This window comes from Triticum aestivum, chromosome 6B (assembly GCF_018294505.1).
Source record: "Triticum aestivum cultivar Chinese Spring chromosome 6B, IWGSC CS RefSeq v2.1, whole genome shotgun sequence".
Classification (NCBI taxonomy): Eukaryota; Viridiplantae; Streptophyta; class Magnoliopsida; order Poales; family Poaceae; genus Triticum; species Triticum aestivum.
Window position 1 is genome coordinate 240882822 of NC_057810.1, and position 23371 is coordinate 240906192.

A 23371-nucleotide genomic window follows, 5' to 3' on the forward strand; every position below is an offset into this window, starting at 1 on the left:
GGTGGGGCGATGGGGCGGGGGGCCGGTGGGGCGGCGGGGCAGTGGTGCGACTGGGCGGCGGCGAGTGGTGGGGGCAGCGGCGCGCGTGTGGGAGCAGGAGAAACAGAGAGGGGCGGGGTGGGGGCGCGCCGGCCATTAGATATGTTTAATCTTTGCCGTCCGCCACCTTTGTCGTCCGCTGATGTGCTCTTTGCCGTCCGCTAGCGGATGGCAAAGAGGGGGGCCGTTAAGTATTTTTTAACCAGCTCCTCAGTGGGGCCCCCCTCCCTCTTTGCCGTCCGCTAGCGGACGGCAAAGAACAGGCTGATGGCAAAGGCTTTCTTTGCCATCAGCCAGTTCTTTGCCGTCTGCTTTCAGGTAGCTGATGGCAAAGAGCTTCTTTGTCGTCTGCTAGTTGATGGCAAAGAGCTGGCAGATGGCAAAGTAGCTGATTCCAGTAGTGATACATACAGATCTGAATGTTGCAGACCCGTTGACTAAGCCTCTTCCACGAGCAAAACATGATCAGCACCAAGACTCCATGGGTGTTAGAATCATTACTATGTAATCTAGATTATTGACTCTAGTGCAAGTGGGAGACTGAAGGAAATATGCCCTAGAGGCAATAATAAAGTTATTATTTATTTCCTCATATCATGATAAATGTTTATTATTCATGCTAGAATTGTATTACCTGGAAACATGATACATGTGTGAATACATAGACAAACATAATGTCACTAGTGTGCCTCTACTTGACTAGCTCATTAATCAAAGATGGTTATGTTTCCTAACCATAGACATGTGTTGTCATTTGATTAACGGGATCACATCATTAGGAGAATGATGTGATTGACTTGACCCATTCCATTAGCCTAGCACTTGATCGTTTAGTATGTTGCTATTGCTTTCTTCATGACTTATACAAAGTTCCTACAACTATGAGATTATGCAAATCCCGTTTACCGGAGGAACACTTTGTGAGCTACCAAACGTCACAACATAACTGGGTGATTATAAAGGAGCTCTACAGGTGTCTCCAAAGGTACATGTTGAGTTGGCGTATTTCGAGATTAGGATTTGTCACTCCGATTGTCGGAGAGGTATCTCTGGGCCCTCTCGGTAATGCACATCAACATAAGCCTTGCAAGCAATGTAGCTAATGAGTTAGTTACGGAATGATGCATTACGTAACGAGTAAAGAGACTTGCCGATAACGAGATTGAACTAGGTATTGGATACCGACGATCGAATCTCGGGCAAGTAACATACCGATGACAAAGGGAACAACGTATGTTGTTATGCGGTTTGACCGATAAAGATCTTCGTAGAATATGTAGGAACCAATATGAGCATCCAGGTTCCGCTATTGGTTATTGATCGGAAATAGTTCTAGGTCATGTCTACATAGTTCTTGAACCCGTAGGGTCCGCACGCTTAACGTTACGATGACAGTTTATTATGAGTTTATAAGTTCTGATATACCGAAGGTTGTTCGGAGTCCCGGATGTGATCACGGGCATGACGAGGAGTCTCGAAATGGTCGAGACATAAAGATTGATATATTGGATGACTATATTCGGACACCGGAAGTGTTCCGGGTGATTTCGGAGAAAACTGGAGTGCCGGAGGGGTTACCGGAACCCCCCGGGGAAGTATTGGGCCTTAGTGGGCCTGAGGGGAGAGAGAGGGCAGCAGCCCAGGAGGTGGTGCCCCCCCATGGGGAGTCTGAATTGGACTAGGGGAGGGGGGCGCGGCCCCTCTTTCCCTCTCCCTCTCCCTCTCTTTCCTTCCCCCTTCCTCCTTCATAGTGGGACTAGGAAAGGGGAGTCCTACTCCCACTAGGAGGAGGACTCCCCCTCCTTGGCGCGCCCCCTAGGGCCGGCCGGCCTCCCCCTTGCTCCTTTATATATGGGGGTAGGGGGCACCCCAAGAGACACAAGTTGATCTTCGTGATCGTTCCTTAGCCGTGTGTGGTGCCCCCCTCCACCATATTCCAACTCGGTCATATCTTTGCGGTGCTTAGGCGAAGTCCTGCGTCGGTAGAATATCATCATCGTCACCACGCCGTCGTGCTGACGGAACTCATCCCCGACACCCTGCTGGATCGGAGTCCGGGGATCGTCATCGAGCTGAACGTGTGCTGAACTCGTAGGTGTCGTACGTTCGGTACTTGGATCGATCGGATCGTGAAGACGTACGACTACATCAATGGCGTTGTCATAACTCTTCCGCTTATGGTCTACGAGGGTACATGGACAACACTCTCCCCTCTCATTGCTATACATCACCATGATCTTGCGTGTGCGTAGGAATTTTTTTGAAATTACTACGTTCCCCAACACCTAGTCCTTCTTCTCCAAAGCTTCCTTCATTCTCTCTAAAGAAACAACACTCTTCAGACGAGCCTGAAGTTGACGGTTTTCACTACGCACATCTGCTTGTGTGAAGTCACTCGGTTCAAAGAGACTGAAAGAAAAAGCAATGGAAGATGCAAGCTACTAAGTAGGCAAGACAGTCGAATGGTTACCTTCCATGATGGACGTCTCTTGTTGAGCAGTCTTGAGGTTCTTCTTTGCGAGTTCAAGATCAAGTTCAACGCTGATATGCTTCTTCTTTAACTCGGAAAGTCGAGCTCCAAGATCACAAGACCTCTGCAGTCAGCGAGAGAGATATGTCAGTCAACAGAAATAAAAGACAATGATAGTGAAAAGTTACTCTAAGACTACTGCCGAATCAAATATTCAACAGTAGTCCCGGGGACTACACCCAGTGGGTGCACTTAGCGTGCCCCCACTGGTTCAGATCAACACTCAGCAGGGTCTACCCAGCGTGAGTCAAAAAAAAAGATGAGGTTCTGAGACCTCAGCCGACTGCCAGCAGTCGACCATTGTCTTGGGGACTACACCCAGTGGGTGCACTCGGCATGCCCCCACTGGTCCAGACAGTTAACTAAGACTCAGCTTGAATCGAGTGGAGTGGAAGATTTCCTAAACTCTAAACAAAGGCACACCCCAGTGGGTGATCGGACATAAAACAGCATTCAAAAGTTCAGTCGAAGTTTGTTGACCTGAACATTGGTCTACAAGGCAGTGCTAGTGTTGTAAGCCACCTGACTAGCCTCATGCATCACCTTCACCTGCTCCATGACAAGGTTCACCTGGCGAAGAGCCTCCCTGGCGGCACTCGGCGAGTCGTCTGGGATCTGATATGCGGCGAAGAGTGATGGCTCCAAGGCGGTCAAAGCAGTTACTGGGTCAGACGCGTGGAGTTGCACTGGAGTGGCAGGAGTCGGAGCAGTCGATCCCGACGGACGATCAGTCATCAGCGGGTTGGCAAATGTGATGTTGGTCCGAACCGGTTCTCCGGAACGTTCGACCACCGCCTCAAGCGCCGGCGTCGACTGAGGGACTTGAACTTCAAGCCTCCTCCTGCTTGAGCCCCCACTCATCTTCCTCCTCTCCTGTAGAGGCGCTTCTTCTTCATCATCACCAGGGAGCACGACGACCTCTTGCGGAACTACAGAAAGGGAGAAATATCAGAAATTCAGCCGATTGACAATCCACTCGACTAAATGAAGCCTGGTCGAACGGACTTACCAGCTTGAGAGGTGGCCTCCTCGTCTCCTGGTGCCTTGTCGGTGTCCATGTTAGTGGCAGCAGAGGTGGGGCTAGAAAGATACATGATCCGGTTGGTCAGAACAAAAACTTCAGTCAGCCTATGTAAACACAAGCGAGATACTCACTCTGAAGCAATAGGGACGTCCATCTTGATCCGCGGCAAATTCTTCTGAGCCTTGGGAAGAGCAACCTTGGGCTGCTTGGCGACCTTCTCCGTCGGCTCCGGAGTCGACGTCCGAGTGCGCTTCTGAGTGTGGGTACTCGGAGCCATGTTCTTCCCACGCCCGCCCGCCGGGTCATGGTGCTGCTTGGATCGGTGTTCGGCGCGGCGGCGAGTCGACTTCTTCCTCGTCGTCCGACTCCTCGCTCTCCTCCTCCTTATCTTCATCCGAAGACTCCCAGTCACCACTCTCCTCTGCTTTGGCCTCTCCCTCCTGGCCCTGCTCCAGAGCTTGTTCGCCGTTGGGCATCAAATACATCTCAATGAAAACCTACAAGACAAAAATTCGAGTAAAAGTTAGTCCACATCAAGTACAGTCGGAACATATATGCCAGGCAGTTGGAATAAAGAGCATACCTTGTCGGGCTGATTGTCATTTCTGAAGGGGATGACTCGCCTGGATCCTCTGGGGTTGTCCTGATTGCCTGTGATACTATTCAACCACATAGCCACGGTCTTGGGCGGCACTTCCTCTGGATGGACCCGAGCGGTGTCTTTAGATCCGGAGTACAACCACATAGGATGGTCACGAGCCTGAAGAGGCTGGATGCGTTGACTGAGGAACACTTCCAGCAAGTCCAGGCCGGTGACACCCTCATTAATAAGTTGGACCACTTTCTCCACCAACATCTTCGTCTCCACATTCTTAGCAGCAGTCACTTTCAGTGGAGAAGGAGTCTGAACACGGTCAAATGTGAAGTGGGGAAGGCCAGTCGACTGACCTGGAGTTGCGACGTCCTGGCAGTAGAACTAGGTCAACTGCCAGCCTCTAACTGATTCAGGAAGAGTCATAGCAGGGAAAGAACTCCTATGCCTCTTCTGAATACCCAAACCCCCACACATCTGGATGACATGGGTCTTTGAGTCACTCGTTTTTGCTTTCTTGACCGACTGGGATCGAATGGTGAAGATATGTTTGAAAAGACCCCAGTGCGGTCGACACCCCAAAAAGTTTTCACACATCGACACGAACGCGGCCAGATACGTGATGGTGTTGGGAGAAAAATGGTGGAGTTGAGCACCGAAGAAATTCAGGAATCCCCGGAAGAAGGGGTGCGGAGGGAGCGAAAAACCCCGGTCGACGTGGGTGGCAAGCAGTACACACTCACCCGGTCGAGGCTGCGGCTCCATCTCCCCCTCTGGCAGCCCCGCCGCTCCCTTGGCGATCAGTCCGGACTCCGCCAGCTCGTCCAGATCTTCTTGCCGGAGCGAAGACCGGATCCAATCGCCCTGGATCCAGCCCGGCGGCAGCCCCGCGCGCAATGATGACCCGCAGTTCTGCTTCTTGCCTTTCGCCGCCCCTGTTGCCTTCTTTGCCCGCTCCAGTGCCGCTGTCTTGTCCTTCATCATGGCGGCAGAGCGGCAGCTTCGAGAGCGGAAGAGCCAGGTGCGGTGGAGAAGCGGAGGAAGAAGAAAGAGAAACAGGCATGCACAGTGCAGACGCCTCGGCCCCGTTGCCTTATAAAGGGTTGCTTCCGAGTGGTTGACGCGTGGGACCAGGCGATCCTGTCAAATCCCGCAACAGTCGCGCGCAACATACATGGCGAAAAAGGCGGCACGGAAATCGAGGCATCACTGTTTATCCGCTCCGCCTACTTCGGCGCTCCCCGTCCTGTGTGCTTCCCCGAAATTTCGTATCCCGTGAAATCCGGGATACACTGCAATCAATCGCGCCAAAGATCTTGCACTCTAATACAGCACTCGACAGACGATGCTATAAGTTCAGTCGACAACTCTCTGAATGGATCAAGGCAACTGAATCGACACTGAAGTACCAACATGAGTTTTCCATCTTGCAGAAAACGCTCGCAAGGTGCAAAGCTCAGAACAAGTTCAACTTCAACCTACTTTCCACTCAAACCTTAATCCATTCGGGGGCTACTGATGAGGATACAGACCTGGGGTAGGGTCATAGGCCTGACCTATATGTCCTACTCAAGGCCACTACCCTGGAGGATAAGAAGTCCAAGAGGCAACAAGGGACGCCCAGCCAAAGATGTGAGTGCAATTCACTCGACAGTCATATCACTCGGGCGACCCCTACCTATTGCCACTCAACCACTCAAGGAGTCACTCGACCTACCGAAGATCAGGAGTCACTCAGCATTGCAATGGTCAGGCGTTCACTCCATAGTCTTTAAGGTCATAAATAACACTTAAGGCTGGCATTACCAGTAACGCCCCTACTTTATGTACATTAAGCCCCTTGTAATTGAGGACGGCTGGGGTCCTGGCGCACTCTATATAAGCCACCCCCCTCCTCTGGGACAAGGGTTCGCACCCCCTGTAACATCACACACATATAATCCAGCCGACCGCCTCCGGGCACCGAGACGTAGGGCTATTACTTCCACCAAGAAGGGCCTGAACTCGTAAATCCCGTGTGTACACCTTCACCATAGCTGAGATCTTGCTTCTCCATACCTAGCCCCTTTCTACTGTCAGTCTTAGAACCACGACAGAGACGACACACAAGTCACCGAATACCTGCACAAACAATCAACCACTTGCACCCACGATAAAGGGGTTGTCAATCCCTTCATGGTCACTTGCAAAAGTGAGATCTGATAGAGATAGATAAACGGTAAAGTAAATATTTTTGGTATTTTTGGTTTATAGATTGGAAAGTAAATATTGCAAAATAATAGATCGGAAACTAGCAAGATGTAAATGAGATTTAATAATATGGAAAAGAGACCCGGGGGCCATAGGTTTCACTAGTGGCTTCTCTCAAGATAGCAAATATTACGGTGGGTGAACGAATTACTGTCGAGCAATTGATAGAAGAGCGCATAGTTATGATGATATCTAAGGCAATGATCATGAACATAGGCATCACATTTGTGTCAAGTAGACCGACTCCTGCCTGCATCTACTACTATTACTCCATACATCGACCGCTATCCAGCATGCATCTAGAGTATTAAGTTCATAAAGAACGGAGTAACGCATTAAGCAAGATGACATTATGTAGAGGAATTAACTCAAGTAATATGATGAAAACCCCATCTTGTTATCCTCGATGGCAATAATACAATACGTGCCTTGCTGCCCCTACTGTCACTGGAAAAGGACACCGCAAGATTGAACCCAAAGCTAAGCACTTCTCCCATTGTAAGAGAGATCAATCTAGTAGGCCAAACTAAACCGATAATTCGAAGAGACTTGCAAACATATCAAATCATGCATATAAGAATTCAGAGAAGAACCAAATAATACTCATAGATAATCTTGATCATAAATCCACAATTCATCGGATCTCGGCAAACACACCGCAAAAGAGTATTACATCGAATAGATCTCCAAGAACATCGAGGAGAACATGGTATTGAGAATCAAAGAGAGAGAAGAAGCCATCTAGCTAATAACTATGGACCCGAAGGTCTGTGGTAAACTACTCACGCTTCATCGGAGAGGTAATGGTGTTGGTGTAGAAGCCCTCCGTGATCGAATCCCCCTTCGGCAAGACGCCGGAAAAGGTCCCTAGATGGGATCTCACGGGTACAGAAGGTTGCCGCGGTGGAAAAGTGGTTTCGTGGACCCCCCTGATGTTTTCAAGGTATAAGAGTATATATAGGCAAAGAAACTAGGTCAGGGGAGCCACAAGGGGGCCATGAGGGTGGGGGCGCACCCTCCTGCCTCGTGGCTTCCTTGTTGCGTCTCCGACTTCATCTCCAAGTTTTCTAGTTTGCTTTCGGTCCAAGAAAGATCATCGTGAAGGTTTCATTCCGTCTGGACTCCGTTTGATATTCCTTTTCTGCAAAACTCTAAAATAGGCAAAAAAACAGAAACTGGCACTGGGCCCTCAGTTAATAGGTTAGTCCCAAAAATAATTTAAAATAGCATATTAATGCCCATTAAACATCCAAAATAGATAATATAATAGCATGGAACAATAAAAAATTATGGATACATTGGAGACGTATCAGTGGGAGGAGGTATTGTCTTGTCATTGTCGACGATTATACAAGATATAGATAGGTGTCCTTTCTCAGTACTTAAGATGAAACACAAGACACCTTCATCGAATTTGCCAAAACTTGTCAAGTTGACGCTAATACAATAATGAGATCATGGAAATTCGAAATGACAATGACACCGAGTTCAAGGATTACACTACGGACGAGTTCTTTAGTGATGAGGGGATCAAGCATTAGTATGCCGTGACCTACACTCGACAAGATGGTGTTACGAGGAGGAAGAACCAAACTCTTATAGAGTTTGCTAGGACCATATTTGATGAGTATAAATCTCCATACAGGCTTTGGTCCGAAGCCATCAACACTGTGTGTCATGCTTCATACCGATTTTTATCTCCACAAGCTCAAGAATGAGACCCCTTATGAACTCCTAATGGGAAAAACCCTATTGTCAAATGCTTTCTAGTATTCAGTTGTAAGTGTTTTGTTCTCAACAAGAAAAATCGACTAGCTAAATTTGAGCCTAAAACTAGTTTGTTGGATATGCATCAAATTCTCATGATTACCATGTTCTTAGTAAATCTACCAGGTGTATTGAGGAAACGATAAAATGTGGAGTTTGATGAATACAATGGCTCTCGTGTGGAGCAAATTTTTTCTATTGTTGTAAGTGATGAGGCTCCTTCACAAGTTATAAGTACTATGGGATATGCACCTTCACAAGTTATAAGTACTATGGTATATGCACATTCGTCCACAAGAAATACCCCCAAGTTCAAGTAGAAGGAGTAATAGCCCTTCTTGTGGATACTTCACAAGGGAAGTTATCGCCCCCAACAGAAGTGCATAATGCTATGGGAGATCATGTACCTACCCAAGAACAAGATCAAGCCCCTCAGGTTCCTGAGCAAGATCAAGGGCAATCTCAACCTAGTGGTAATGGACCAAACATTGAGCTCAAGTGCAAGTTCAAGCTACTCCTCCACGATCACAACCTAATGAAGATGAACTTGAGAAGAAGAAGCAAATAGTGTCATCGAAGCTCAAAACTTTACAACACCTCACAACAACATCCTTTGGAGCATCACAAAAAGGGTAACTACTTATAAACGTTTGGCAAACTTTTGTGAACATCACTCTTTTGTCTCTTGTTTTGAGACTCTTAAGGTAAAAGATGCTCTAGATGGCCTAGATTTGGTTAATGTTATGCATGAGGAACTTGACAATTTCACCCGCAACAAAGTTTGGTCTCTTGTAGAGAGGGCCAAAGGAAGAGATCATAAAGTCATCGGGACCAAATGGGTTTCAAGAACAAAAAAGATGAGCATGGAGAAGTTACTAAAAACAAGATAAGGTTAGTGGCACGAGGGTTCACCCAAATCAAAGGTTTGGATTTCGATAAAACCTTGACGCCACTGCACGTCTCGAGTCCATACGTATCTTGTTTGCATATGCATATCATCACGATTTCAAATTATATCAAATGGATGTTAAGCATCGGAAAATTCATTGGCGTGGACGAGCTCGCCTGGTCCCGTTATCGCTAGGCGTCCACTCGTTCGGGGATACGGGACATATACGGTATTGAACTTGCCTCATTTAATGCGTGTTGTGGATGGGAGGAGCCGATGTTTGCGCGTTGCGTGACGACGGACGTCCAAGCCCTGGCGACGTCGTTTTGATACTGTACCAACGTGACTAGGTGGAAATCGTGCACTGACAGACAAGAAGGCCAAGCAGTCGATGCAAGCATGCACGACAACACAGTTCACATAAACACTACATAACATAATCACCCCGGATTAGTTTTAGCGTTAACTACATCAGTATACCGGTGCGAACAACTTTCTGCAGGTGTCAATTTTTAGCGCGTCAGTGTCCAATCCTTGGCCGCTTCGGTGCTCGGTTGTCACCATTGACGCCGCTGCTAGATCCAGCTCCAACCTCGGTCACCGATTCGCTGTAGCTACCTGGCTCACTGCAGTTTTCACCGCCGGCGGAACTTCCATTTTCTGGATCGTGGTCCCCTATCTCCTCCTGCGACGAAAAACTGGACTGAATTTCAGTTTCGTCTTCGTAAGCTTCTTCTGCGATCGATGCCCCATCAGCTCTCCCGTCCACGGAGTCCTGCTGCAAAACTGGCGTAGGAGCACCTCGAGCTGAGCTTACCTAGAGCAGTGAACGCCCTAGCAGCAAAACTGCATGCGCAGGAGCACCGCTACCACCAGCACGATCTTCAGAACTCATATTCTGAACATGGTTGTCTTGATCAGCGTCGACAGCAAGGGGCATTCGAGCTCGAACCCAAGGAGCCATGGATAACAGAGCTCCCGCCAGAAGGAGGCGTAGACATCTTCAGTCACACACAGGCGGTCTGATGCTAGGATAGGCTGTAAATTCCTGTACAAACGAAACATATGCATGATGTGCTGTCAGACCAACGTTTTCAGACGTTGAAATCACCGTATGATACAGTTTGACGCTACCCACCTTTTCCTCCCATCTACGATCGCATTTAACATACGAACGGACACGTCCTTGTCCCATTGGTACAAGCAGCGAGGGCAGGCGAGCACGTGTGCTCTATCGCCGCTCTCTGTTAAGCATGCATTTCTTACTGGTCCTCTTAGTAAGTTGGTCTATGTCAAGGCACCTCCCAGTTTTGAAAACTCATCAACCCACTCACGTACCTTATGACATTTTTAGGCGAGAAGGGGTTTCAGATCAGGTTAGAGCATCTCCAACAGCCGCGCTTCGCGCCGCACGCTAAAAACTAGTATGCCGCGCGCACTTCGGCTGGTTTAGCGCGGCCGCGGCGCTGGCTCTAACAGCCGCGCTATAATGCAGCGCGCGCCGCTCCAGCAGCGCGCAAAAAATGCAGCGCGTGCGACTCGCCGGGCATTGCATATATGGCATTTTGGACACAAAATGAGTTTGAAACATTCAGAGTGCAATGAACATGACATATAAAATTTCACACAAACAAGTTGATGAATAAAAATTCATGCCCACAAGTTCAAAATCATGCCCACAAGTTCATCCAACCAAGTTCAAGACACAAATGAAAGACACATCAATCCTCTTCCTCGTCTTCGTCCTCATCATCTTTCGAAGACGATTCTTCCGCCTCCGAAGATGAATCTTCCTCCCTCTCCTCATCACGCACCGCATCATGTGAAGCTCCGACGGTGTTGGCAAGATCTTCAACGGCATCTTCATGGGAATGTGTGTGAGGAGGCACATCGAACGGCATTCCGCCCATGGCGGCCGGAGCTGCCGGAGCCGTCCGCCGCCTTGTTCTTCTTCGCGTATGTCTTGCCCTTCTTCGGCCGCGCCGCATTGGGGAGCTTCGAGGGTGCGGCGGCGGCACGGGACGGCGCCGGCGCGACGCCCCCCCTCGCCGTGGTCATCCGCGGCGGCAAGAAGAGGCTGCGCGCGAGGCCGATGCTCGGCGGAGCTCCGGCGGTGGCAACGCCAACGCTCCACGAACTAGGGTTTTCGGCGGCGGCGGCGGCGGGGGAGGGGTCGCGGCTGTACAATGGGGTGAGCGGGGTGCCGGCGCGCGTGGGGCGTAGGAGGCGGAGAGGAGAGAGTGCGGCACGAGCGCTCGAGTGTGCCGCACACGGAAGCGGGCGCCCCAAATACACCGCGCGGGATAGCGTATCCGACCGCGCGCCCAACTCGTTATAGCGCGCGCGCGGTTTTTGCGTGCCCGCTGGAGCCACCCGCCGCGTTGCGCGCACGCTAAAACGGCCTAATTTGCGGCGCGGCGCTAGTTTAGCGCGTCTGTTGGAGATGCTCTTAATAGATTCCACACTCTTAAGAAAGAGGGTAAAATGAGAATTGTTTGTATGCCAATATCTAAACCGTTATATATTTGCGAACACTGAGAGTAGTACATCCATGTATGCAGTGGCTTGCGACACAGAACTACAAGCATGAAGGGAAATGCTATGAACAATCAATAGAATGACGTACTCAAATGTGTACAGTTAAAATGTTCTTACTTTGATTAACTGGACTGGTCAAGTCAAGATAGTATGTCAATTTGTCATAAGAATATTTTTCATAACATCAATTTTTTTTAAAATAATACCAACTTTTTCTTGTGAAATTCTACTTTCAAAATTGTATGTTGTGAAAACCTAAAACATGCATCGTTGAACAGAAAGGCTAACGACCACTACCCGCCACATGCTGTCAATCATGTGAAGGTGGGTACAAAAGGAGGCACAAGATCCTCGGGTCCTCAGACCGGGAGCTAACATGAATGATATGTATCCCTGAAAGCCAGGTTAGCCCAAAAGGAAAAACTACGCTCGCATGCAGCCGCTCCCGGCAGAAAATTTGAACGCCAGCTATTGCGGCTGCCATCCTTGAAACAACGCATTTTCCTTCTTCGCTGGCCCTAACATATCTAAGGCGCACAACTATAGTCTGGTAAATATGACTTATTAAATTGAACGGTCAAGGTTGCACCCTTGCAGGAACACCAGAATCAAAGCTAGCCTAAAGGCTCAACCACTCAAGAGACCACATAACCAAAGACTCTGTCTATACCATCTCTGTGACCACAGCGTCACATTGTTGCACCGTCCACGGAACTTCTAAGTTTGGGGTATGCAATAGAGCGGCGCAGATTACGACGCTGATGGTTCTGGCTCTTTCCTCCTCTTCCCCTTGTTTACAACCTTTATACTGTCAGCCAGCATGGTGTTAGGCTCCTTGGTGTACATGATACAGTCGTCAAGAGTGTAGATCCTGAGAGCGAGCGAGGATACAGTTGAGGTCTTCATAGCTACTGTGAAGGAGGACCAGTACCACCAATCATTCTTCAGGAACTCGGATTTTATCATACTCTCCAACACACTGGTCGCCAGTACCATCTGGAAGAGGCATAGATACGATTAATCAGTACAATGGATAATATCAGCGCTCTCAAGCATTTATTTTGTATGGAGATGATGTTAGAGAGCTCTTAATGGACATTAGATAATCAGCACAAAAATAATAATAAACACTACTAAATAGATATATGTTTTCTGTGGCATGAAGGTGAATAAATAGATCAAGTCACCTCAGATATTGATTCTGCATGCTTCACAAAAGTACGCCATGAACGCCTTCTTATTTGTTGAGACTTTGAGGCTCTCAAAGCTTCCTCGGGCAATGCTGCATCTATATCAAGCAAATTTATCTTTTGCTGCTTTAGGATATGAGAGTTTCTTCCTATAACAGGCCTCAATGATGACTCCGGAACCAAGCCACCATTAACAGCTAGCAATCTTGTTGGTTTGTCTGTTGCAGAAGATGCTTCCTCACAGGAAGTACTCTCAGAGGCGGGCTTCTTAGATTTTGACACATTTTCATCACCCGTGCTACCAGGACAATTTTGACCAGAATTGGACCCCTCCTGCCCGAACTTTTGTGCAGACATTGCCTGGCATTCCTCCAAGGAGGAAACCCAATCATTTGGGATGTCATCTTTTTTGTTTTTATTCAGAATAACTGGAGGCTCAAGATAAAATGCAGGTGAAGGGACAAAAGACGGAACTCCATTTGATCCAATAAGTCCAATATCCTTCACTATCTCCTTGTTTGAATCATTCGTGGTAAATTTTCTGCAAATCTCTTCAAAGTCATATGGGCATGACTTCAGTTTTCTGGACTCAGCAGTGGAGCTAGGATCAACGGAATCCTTCTCCTTGACATCTCCATTGCACTTTCCAGCATGCTCTTCATACTCCGTTAATTTGGAGTAAGTCTCGTGACATGCTACACAGTGGTGTCGAGCAGGCCATATAGGCTCTAAGCAGTCACAGCGGCATGTTTTCTCCAAAATTGCTCCAGCCCTGGTACTGGGAAGGTCCATAAGCTGCTGCTCGCTGTTCGACCCCTTGGATATTGGAGGATCACTGAGAACAAAATTACCCAGGTGATAAAGATGCCGCTGCCACTGCTGGATAGCATCTTTCAGCTCCTTTTCCCTTGGATCGTATTCCCTTAGCCAGTCAACAAGATTACGGATTTCGTCATCCGACTCATAAATGACAACAGATGCAGAATTCCATCCTTTACAATCAGAAGTAGAGGGGGGGTAGCTATTAACCATGTTAATGTCCCTCTCCTTGCATATCAGCATGCTTCCATCAGCGACCAGCAAAGGACGTTTACCAGATCGTCCTAAAACCCAGTACAATCGACCCAAGGAATCCTTTCCCAGACAATCTCTTCTGAGGGATGACATATTAAGTTGTGACTCTACTGTGCCAATTGACTCCTGCACTTTTGAAATCTCGTCCGATAAAGTATCCATTTCACCATTATCAGCAGCTTGCTCAAGTGATCTAGTTGTTGACATTTTCAGATTATCTTGGGATGCGCTAGCATTTTCATCAGGCAACTCCCCACCCGGTGTACTGAGAGGTGTAGCTACTGGTTCTCTTTCAGCAATAGGAGTGTCCACCAAATTGAAGTTATCACGCGACCCTTCGTTCATAATGTTCCCTTCAATCCGGTCACTACCTGTCCCTGATGGTTGTTCAGAAAGTCCCAAAGACTTATTGTCTTCAACCATAGACATGCCATTGTCACTTTTGCAGGGTTTGCCAACATTTAGTTGCCCAGGAGTCCCTTCAGCTGGGTGGTTGAGGTTAACTACAGTATTACCTTGTTCAGACTCTTCAAGATGGTCTGATGCTATGGCCACTTCATTCTGTTGATTTTCCGCAAGTCCAGAACAATTGCTAACGTGCTGTTCAGTCTTGCTCCATCTGCTTTGTCTAGCATATGAAGTCCTCATTTCCTCCTTATATTTCAAATCTTTCAATTCAAAATTCAAAGCACGAAACTTCTGCTGGAGGTCATTCAACTTATCTGGACATTTTTCTATATGTTCTCTTACCAGGACTGTGTTGAGCATTTCATCACATAGAAATTTCAGCATATTTATTCTCTGCATGTTGATGATAAATGTTAGGCACTGTAGGTTGTCACTTTGTCCACTATGAAAATCAGCACACAAATAAATTATTAGGTATACCGTAAAATAATAGAGAAAAGATGATCTGGCCAAGTAAAATCATATCAGGCCAAATGAGTAAATACACAATACCAACATACTCCATCCACAGTTCCATGCAGACTTTTAAGGAAAATCGTCCAAGACATCGGCTAAGAGCTAACTTTATAAAATCAAGCTCCAACTAAAAAATCAATGTGGTTAGAGTATGACAGTACAAAGCGTCGGAGAAAATCATTCCGCTTATCCCTTCTACCTTTTTCTTTGAAGACCTCTTGCACCAAATACAATTATCTACAGAAATCATAAATACACCAAGCCAAATTGTTCTGTTTAAACGGCAAAGCATATGTCAATGAATAAATAAGTTCAATCTGAGAATGAAGGGGCCCAAATTTTGTGTTGAAATTTTCTGAAAACATGGTCCCATTTTTCAGGTAATAAGATGGCAGACGAGCTGTCTTCTTGTCCTAGCATAGACTAGGGGAAGGGAAGTTCAGAAGATGATAGAGTGAGGGAAGGGAAGTTCAGAAGATGATAGAGTGAGGGAAGGGGAGTTCAAAAGAGGATCAAATAATTTAAACTACGAGACCATGGGGTGCACCATAGCACCATACACATATGTTGACTTCATCTGTTTGCACAAAGTGCCACATATATAAGATACCCAACAACGCTTGAATAATTAACCTTGTTTTGATGGTTGTGACAACACAGGGATAACCAACAGACTAACACACAGAATATATGTGGCATGTAGAAGTTTGCCAGAGCTAACACAAATTAAACATTTCATCTACCACTATGATGGGCGGGAAATTGCGAAGTGTTATAAAACATGTGTACAAGTAAAGGAAACCCCAGGTAATATCAGCAAATCTAAAACATCTCGATTTTCAGGGTGCCTATGAATCCAACATCCCTACCACCATAGCAGGACATACCAATCGGAAAATGTTGGTCTAAGTAAGGAATGAAGTCTGACCAGCTTAAATTTTGTATGAGAAAAACGCCCCATTAAACCCATTAAGCTACGCGTGAAGGACGACCAACCAGCCATGCCACGTGGCGTAAGCTGGTTGGCCGTGGTGAGAAATCTTTTAAATTTTTTTAGATGAAGGTGTGACCCATTAAGCTATGCGTGAAGGGCGACCAACCAGTTATGCCACGTGGCGCAAGCTGGTTGGCCGTGGTGAGAAATCTTTTGAAAAAAATTAGATGAAGGTGTGGGTTATTTTTTAAATGTATATTTTTTCTTTTTAGATGGCGGTGAGGACCTCTGGTATTTTTTAAATGAAGGGTTATGTAAAGTGGCACTCGCTGGTAGGCTACAATGGTATTTTTTTCTTTTTCTTATTAGATGAAGGTGAGGATTTTTTTCTGAGCTGTTTTTTCAGACGGAGGTGAGGACTCTATGTATTTTTTTTAAATGGAAACGTGCGCACCGCTTCCTCTCAAGCGGCGCCAGAGGGTGGCGCCCCAACCACTAGTTTGGTTTTACTGGTCTGAACTCTCAAGCTTCCACTTTATTTTTCTTAATATGAAGGAATACAACGAAATGTGCAATACACAAAGAACTAAAACTTCCAAACACTAAACAATAAAGATAGCGAAAACCCATACCTCTTGTGTGCTAAGCTCCCAATACTCCTTTTGTTCCATTGCTGCAGTTAACTTAAAAAGTATGTCGTGAAAGGCTCCTTTTCGTTGTCGTTTCAAATCCTGAACACCCTGGTCAAGATGTGATTTCTTTTGACCTGACATGCACGATGGTTTGTCGTGAACATGAGACTCTGCTCCTTTTCGTTGTCGTTTGGAATCCTGAGCACCCTGGTCAAGACGTGATTTTTTCTTTGGCTTTAATATGCACGATGGGCAGAACCAGTCTCCTTGTGGTATACGAGCTAGTGGTGGATTCAAGCAGTAAGTATGGTATTCCGAGTCACACTCATCACATAAGAGAACACTTTCATCGTCTCTATCAATGCCACATACTTTGCAAACACCCTCCTCCCATGGAGCTTTAGGTAATTTGGTTGCTGCAGTCAGAATATCATGTAGCTCCTCATGGATTTCTGAATCAGTATTCTCATTAGACAGGTGACAATCAAATTTCTGAACAAGGTCGAGCACCTGCACCAGCCATGTAAAAAGAAGAGAAAGCCAAAAGGTTTATTAAAATCCCTGGTAATATAACTTCGTAAACAGAAAATTTAACAGTAAGCTAATATATACTCAAATCAGCATAGGTAATCCCAACAAGATTGTATAAAGCTGACTCGGTGACCCATTTATTTTATTTTCTAGTTGCAATATCATCTTGATCATAAACGCATGCGAAATGAAATTATGGAATCGCATGAGATAGGTTGACTAAATCGCGTGAGATAGATTGATACAGAAAGGGATAACAAACCTCTGTCTTATATAAGGATTCAAGACTCTGAGACAATTCGGCAACCATTTCCACTACATCAGCTCGATCAGCAAATGCAGTGTGCAGATTACGGATTACCTGCAGATAAACATAATGGCATCATAATTTGACCAGGGAACTAAATATATATACTGCTCAATTAGAGACATAAATTAGCAAATGGGTTCTAATAGGTTCACCAAATATAACATCAATTTTGCTAATGTAGCTGTGCTCATGAGTCATGAATGAACGGAAATCATTCCCAACTTTTCTGAACCAAACAGATGTGGCTCATGTACCAACTTAGAAGCTCGGGATATTTAATTCAGCACAACACTTTACATTTTTTGTGCGTGTGTAATATCCCTTGGATGGACATAAACCAACACACATCAAAGTTTATGAATATATACAATGGCAATCAATAAGGAAACAGCCGTCAATAGAAACGAGAATAAGAATTGCTCATGGATAAACAGGCATTACTACATTGCCAACATGAATAGCAATGATATACATAGATAAATTCGTACTGCAGCAGTCAATGGGCTTAGTTTAGCATGAGAAGCAGTTAGTGCACTCATGCCAGCTTTAGACCTGTAGTGGAATGCACACTTAACAGTAAACTGGTGTAGCATCATATAGCCAAAAGCCCACTTAGGGAAACCCAGACAAGACACTTGACAGTAAACTGGTTAACATCATATAACCAAAAGCCCATTTAGGCCTTGTTTGGTTACATCGGAAACCATGTGGATTGCCTGGGATCGCGGCCCGATCCACGGCGGTCGTTTCGGCAGGGAAATATTACACGTGGATCACAATTTGATTATTTGGTTTGGCCCAGGGAATGGAAAATACTGGCCCAAACCACGGCAATCCACTCTGTTCCATAGGGGCCAAAAGGATCGGCTCGTCCTCGTGGAACTGATCCACGACGAGAGGCGAAGGCGCGCGAAACCCTACCGAGGCGAAGGAGCGGCGGCGCAAGAAACACCACCGAGCGGAGCCACCAGCGATGCCTCCGACGATGGTCGCCTTCTCTCCTCTAAGTATGTACCTCTGCCTCCTTCCCTTCTCTATTCCTTTGATCTCCTTTTCTCCTGTATCTTGCGTAGTAGAATCGTCAACGAGCAGAGGCCCGGTGCTGCTGGCGGCGCAGATGACGACGGCAGCCTTCTCTCCCGTAAGTTATCTCATTTTTTTTCTTGCCCTGTCCTGAATCCTTCCCTCCCTCTCCTCCTGGCGCATCCCAGCACCGTCGCCGGCGGCGGACAAGGTGGGGCCGTGGGGCTTCCGTTTCATTCCTTCTGTGATGGAATAGTAGTTGTTTTGTCAAATCTGTGTGGCTCCAAATTAGGTTCTCATGTGGAGACTTGTTAAGTTCCCATGTAGATCAAACACAAGCACATGGCTCCAAATCTGTCATGTCTCTAGTAATTGTATTTTAATTTCTTGGACGAGGAAGTGATGATAGTTGTGTATATAGTAGGAGCTGGCTGTGACTAGTTGCAAGAACAATGATAAGATCAAACACATACACGTCTATTTGTAGTCAGATGGTAACCAAAACTCGCAGAAGGTTTATCTTTCTAAGCTGACATGTAGTCCAGTATTAAATATGTGCAGATCTATTTGCTTTTGTCTACTGTTTTGATTGGAGACTTGTTAGGTTCTCATGTCTAAAGATAAGTTGGGACTCGGAATTTCTGGACTTTCACCTATGTGCATGTTTGTAGCCTCTAGTACAGTTGCTCTCCATCTGATCTCTGTAGGTTATGTTAGAGAAAAAGAATTCCTGCATGTATGTCTTCTCCACTGTCCTTGTAGTTCATTGTGACTAGTAGTTGGACACACAAATTGAGCAAGACTGCATTATTAATGGCTGCTAGAATAGGTTGACTCAGTTTCTTGTCTTTGCAAATTTAAACCGTAGTTTGTCCACTGCGTTTTCTTGCAGTTACACTCTTCTTGGTTGCTGTTCAAATTGTATGTGGATATATATCCTAATGAATATGTAAGGAATGCATGGATACTATTAGTAGATGGGTAGGTTTCTGACCCGCTAACACTTCTAGTAAGATTAAACATGGGTTACTTGGGCTCTAGCAGTCTAGCCGTAGAACAAAACTGAGCACCTCTTCAACTTCAAAGTTATTATGGTTGTTTTGGTATGGTGGGGATTAAGCTTTCCTTTTATTTTGTATGGTTGTTCTATTCAACTTGAAAGTTATTGTGCATCCTCAAAGTTTGCATGGCTTCTTGCATTGCAAAATTGGTTTCATGTTGTGATGCGTCCTGTAAAAATGATGGGGTCTGTTTAATGATGAGTTCATGACCCTTATTCTGTTTTACTTGAACCAGAAATACCACCTGAAGAACAAGGATGTCAGCAAGTTCTTGTATGATACCTACATCGATGAGAAGTGCACAATAGAGGAACACAAGTTCTTGTTTAACAAAAGTTCTGAGTAATTTGTACTGAATTATCAAGGATGATATGTAACTGGAGATGGTGTTTCGTATCGTGTCGAGATGTTTGTTTTACCAGTTTATTCATGTTAGTGCTGCATTCTTGTTGCCATCTTGTTATATGGTGCAGACCTTTTTCGTATATGATAGTATTGTGTATGTTGTTCAAATACTATGTCCAAACATGTTGCTCTGTGTCATTTATAACTCTGAATTGAGTTTGGGAGAACCAAACGAGATCTGAAGAGGGGGGTTTGGTATGGATTAATATGCAGTGGATTGGGTGACAAGCAGGGATCAGCCCAATCCCTAGGTGGATTGATTCCACTAGTGGATTAAACCCCTTGAAACCAAACAAGGCCTTAGAGAAACCCAGACAAACTATCTCCAAAAACAGATTGTAGCTAGCCAACATTTCTAAAACTTCCTGTTAAGAAATAGAATAATGCTGAAGCAACACCATGATCTGGTGGTACCACCACGTCACCATCTAGCACAAGCTAATGCAACAGGAATATTTGAAGGCACATGAAGTCATCCACGGAAAATCTGAGAAAATATCCCATGTGTATCAACATAGCATAATATAAAATGGGTGTTAAAGAAGAACATACCTCTTGCACATCCTCAAAAAAAGTCTCCCAAGATCCACAGTAAGCGCCCATAGCCAACCTTGTATCAATTGTGCGGAAGTCCAAAGGGCGTGGCACCATACCAGAAAATCCAAGGATGCCCTCATCCTCATTCTCATTAGAGTTCATTAGAGTAGTTCCAAGCAAATTCCCAAAAAGCTTAGATTCATCTGAAGAAATGGCATGGCGCAGAGCAATACGACACTTTTTCAAGATAACCTCTGAGATGGAAATAGTTTTCCTTTCATTTCTTGGGTTTTCAGGTTTTTGTGGCACTATTACACGGCATGCCTCTGACAACACAGATAAAACAGCTTTCTGTAACAGGAAAAAATAAACATTTTAGTGTATTTTCCAAATAGTCCCCTAGTCATAAGGGTTCTCAAATTAAAAGATAGACAAAAGTATCATGGCAAAGAATAAGTCTAATAAGGCACCGAGCAAATACATTTCTTTAAATACAACATAAGTACGGCCGTGTTATGCACTGACTCCTCTTCTGGCAGCTATATACATAGTAAAACTTTGGTTAAAGTGCGATGCTGACAGCAAGTTCATGTTAACCGAAGTTTCCTGCTCGGCCTATATAAGCAAAGACATGTAATACAAAATACATTATCTGACTGATTTTCAAGTTTTCAAACAAAATTCACATTCCTCTCATCCTTTTTAAGGGATACAATACTTCGTAAAACAAAAGAAGTGTTAGGGGAACTAGAAAACGGAATTTATGCATTCGTCTTGCTGGCTAAGAGCAAAATTCATGAGGAGTTCTAATCTAGACCGCAACCCACACAACAAATGGTACTAAAACATAAACTAATACAAACTCATACTTATATTTTGCAACTCATTACCTCTTACGAGAAAAACACCATAAGCATTGCAGCTCGATGTATTGATAAAGTAGTTTTTTTAAGGGACAGAGAGTGGGTCAAGGCTAAAAAAAGGAAAATAACCGCAGTCTAGAACATCAATGATCATATGACTGCAGCCTGCAGGAGTATTACTAACCTTGGTTGGTCCAGATGCATTACCCTTGTAGACTTCTTTACTTATCGAATGTTCCAAAATTGTCCTTGCCCATTCTGGTGGTTTTCGATCCAAAGCTTCATAAACACACTTTCTAATTCTCGTTCCCACATTTGTCGGTAATTTTCTCACCGGCTCTAGTGGTTCTGCCCAATCTGGCAATGTTCTGTTATCAGCAATAGGCACCTCAGCAGAATCTATCATATCAGTGTACTTGTAATCCATCATAAAAACCTTGTTTCCTTCACTTGATAGAGAACTGCATATCAAATTTTCCGCCTCCAGAAGCAGCTGAAAATACAAGACATTAATTACAGTGCAGCAAAAGTACACATAAAAATTTACCATCATCTAAAATAAGAACACAGGAAATTTTATAATATCTCTTAGTGAGCGAACAAAAAACTATAGATAAATTATACAACAAACGTAAAACAGCATCCTTATAAATTATATTCGATATTCTCAAAACATCACACAGCTGGACAAGGAATTAATGTAGTCAAGATATCTCCAGCCAAATAAGCAAAAACAAGAATCTTGTCTCCATAGATAAGATTTAACAACAAAATGTCTGCAAACAGGTGGAAAAGCTCTGAATAAAATCATAGAAAAAAAACAAATGGGCAGAGTCTCTCAACTGATTATACCCGTCTTGCTAGGCTTGTACATACCTCTTTCTATTATTACTACAAAGTACATATAAATACAGAGTAATGACATTCCCTGTTGTTTTACCGTAAAAAATGGAAAGCGGTACTGATGGTGACAGGAATCCAAAAAAACAAGTTTTTTTCCTAAGCAGAATAAAACAGGGATATGTCTTATTTCCCTTATGGAAACAACATAGAAACATACTATTATGAAGAGTTAATGTGGATAATATAATTGTATGGGGTTGCAATCAAAGTAAATATTATTAAATAGAAATAAGAAGTTGAAGAAAAATCTAAAAACAGATAGCAAATAACCATAGCATACAGCAATCTAAAGACTACAACTCATGTCGGACTGAAGAAGGAAAGGAAGGCATGATCCAAATGAATCACAAGTTCAGCTAATTGTATAAGTAAAATGCTTACCAGGGCATCCTTCTCCATGCCGGCAACCCCAGGTACTGCTCCGCACAGTATGCCACCATCACCTTGTAGGCAGCGGAATAACTTCACCCCTTCTCGACTGGAAATATCAGACACGTCCATGCACCCATTTATGGAAGAAATAGCTAGCATGTACCTTCTAGCCAACTCAGGCCAAGTCAACTTGTTAGCAGTTAGCATATCAAAGTTAAATTCCTTTGTTGAAATGAGGCTCTCAGTGTCCTTCTTTCTTCCACGCCTGGGTTTTGATTCTTTGGGGTCAATGTTTGGATCTACAAATATCGCAACCTTTGAAAGTAGCTCACCAAAAAGAACCTTGAAGAGTGCAAGGTGAACCCCGGGCAATACTACACCAGTGCACCTCCCAAGTGTCTGCGCTGCCAATTTATCTTGACCAGCTTCCTTCATGGAAGAAGTTTCCACAGGAATAAACACAGACACAATCTCTTCATTATTGGATAGACCAGATTCACTATTTGAATGTGATATAGAAACATTTGCAGGGGAATTCATCGGTGAAGAGTAATCCCTACATTGTTGAATGCCCTTCGACAATGTTTCTTTCTGATTTCCACAAACTGGCCATGGGTCAACAAGTTCATCTTCCAATTGTTCATATGAAGGCACTTCTTTGAGATCAATGATTTCAGCAAAGCGCCCCAAGAACTCCCATATCTACAAGAATATTTCAATGAGAAGATGGATCCAAGAATAAGAAGGAAATGCACAACTGTGTAAAGATGTGTTTCTTCAAATAGTAGAACCAGTGACAGATATGCCGGAAGCCTGTGCAGGGTGTGCACCTGCACAGGCCCTCCAAATCGGAGGGGCCCAAATTTGATTAAGTACTACTAGTACTAATTGTTAATCATCCAATGATAAAAAAAAATCTTAACCCTGCGTTAACAGTACTAGTGAGAAAGCACTTGCAATGCTATTTGATAGTTGTACACCGA

At 45.0% G+C, this 23371-nt stretch overlaps 1 protein-coding gene across 3 annotated transcripts in view; it reads right to left on the reverse strand.

The window, feature by feature from the left end:
• Window positions 1–12172: 12172 nt before the first annotated feature.
• LOC123136785 (methyl-CpG-binding domain-containing protein 9) overlaps window positions 12173–23371 on the reverse strand; it is a 36844-nt gene continuing 25645 nt past the window's right edge. For all 3 annotated transcript variants that reach the window (XM_044556287.1, XM_044556286.1, XM_044556288.1), the window contains exons 5-11: window positions 22398–23090; window positions 21298–21606; window positions 20266–20601; window positions 17177–17275; window positions 16384–16893; window positions 12817–14694; window positions 12173–12625 (exon numbers count right to left, since the gene is read on the reverse strand). In XM_044556287.1, coding sequence (XP_044412222.1) covers window positions 12380–12625; window positions 12817–14694; window positions 16384–16893; window positions 17177–17275; window positions 20266–20601; window positions 21298–21606; window positions 22398–23090 — 4071 coding nt within the window. In that variant the 3' untranslated portion in view covers window positions 12173–12379. The remainder of the gene's footprint in view (window positions 12626–12816; window positions 14695–16383; window positions 16894–17176; window positions 17276–20265; window positions 20602–21297; window positions 21607–22397; window positions 23091–23371) is intronic.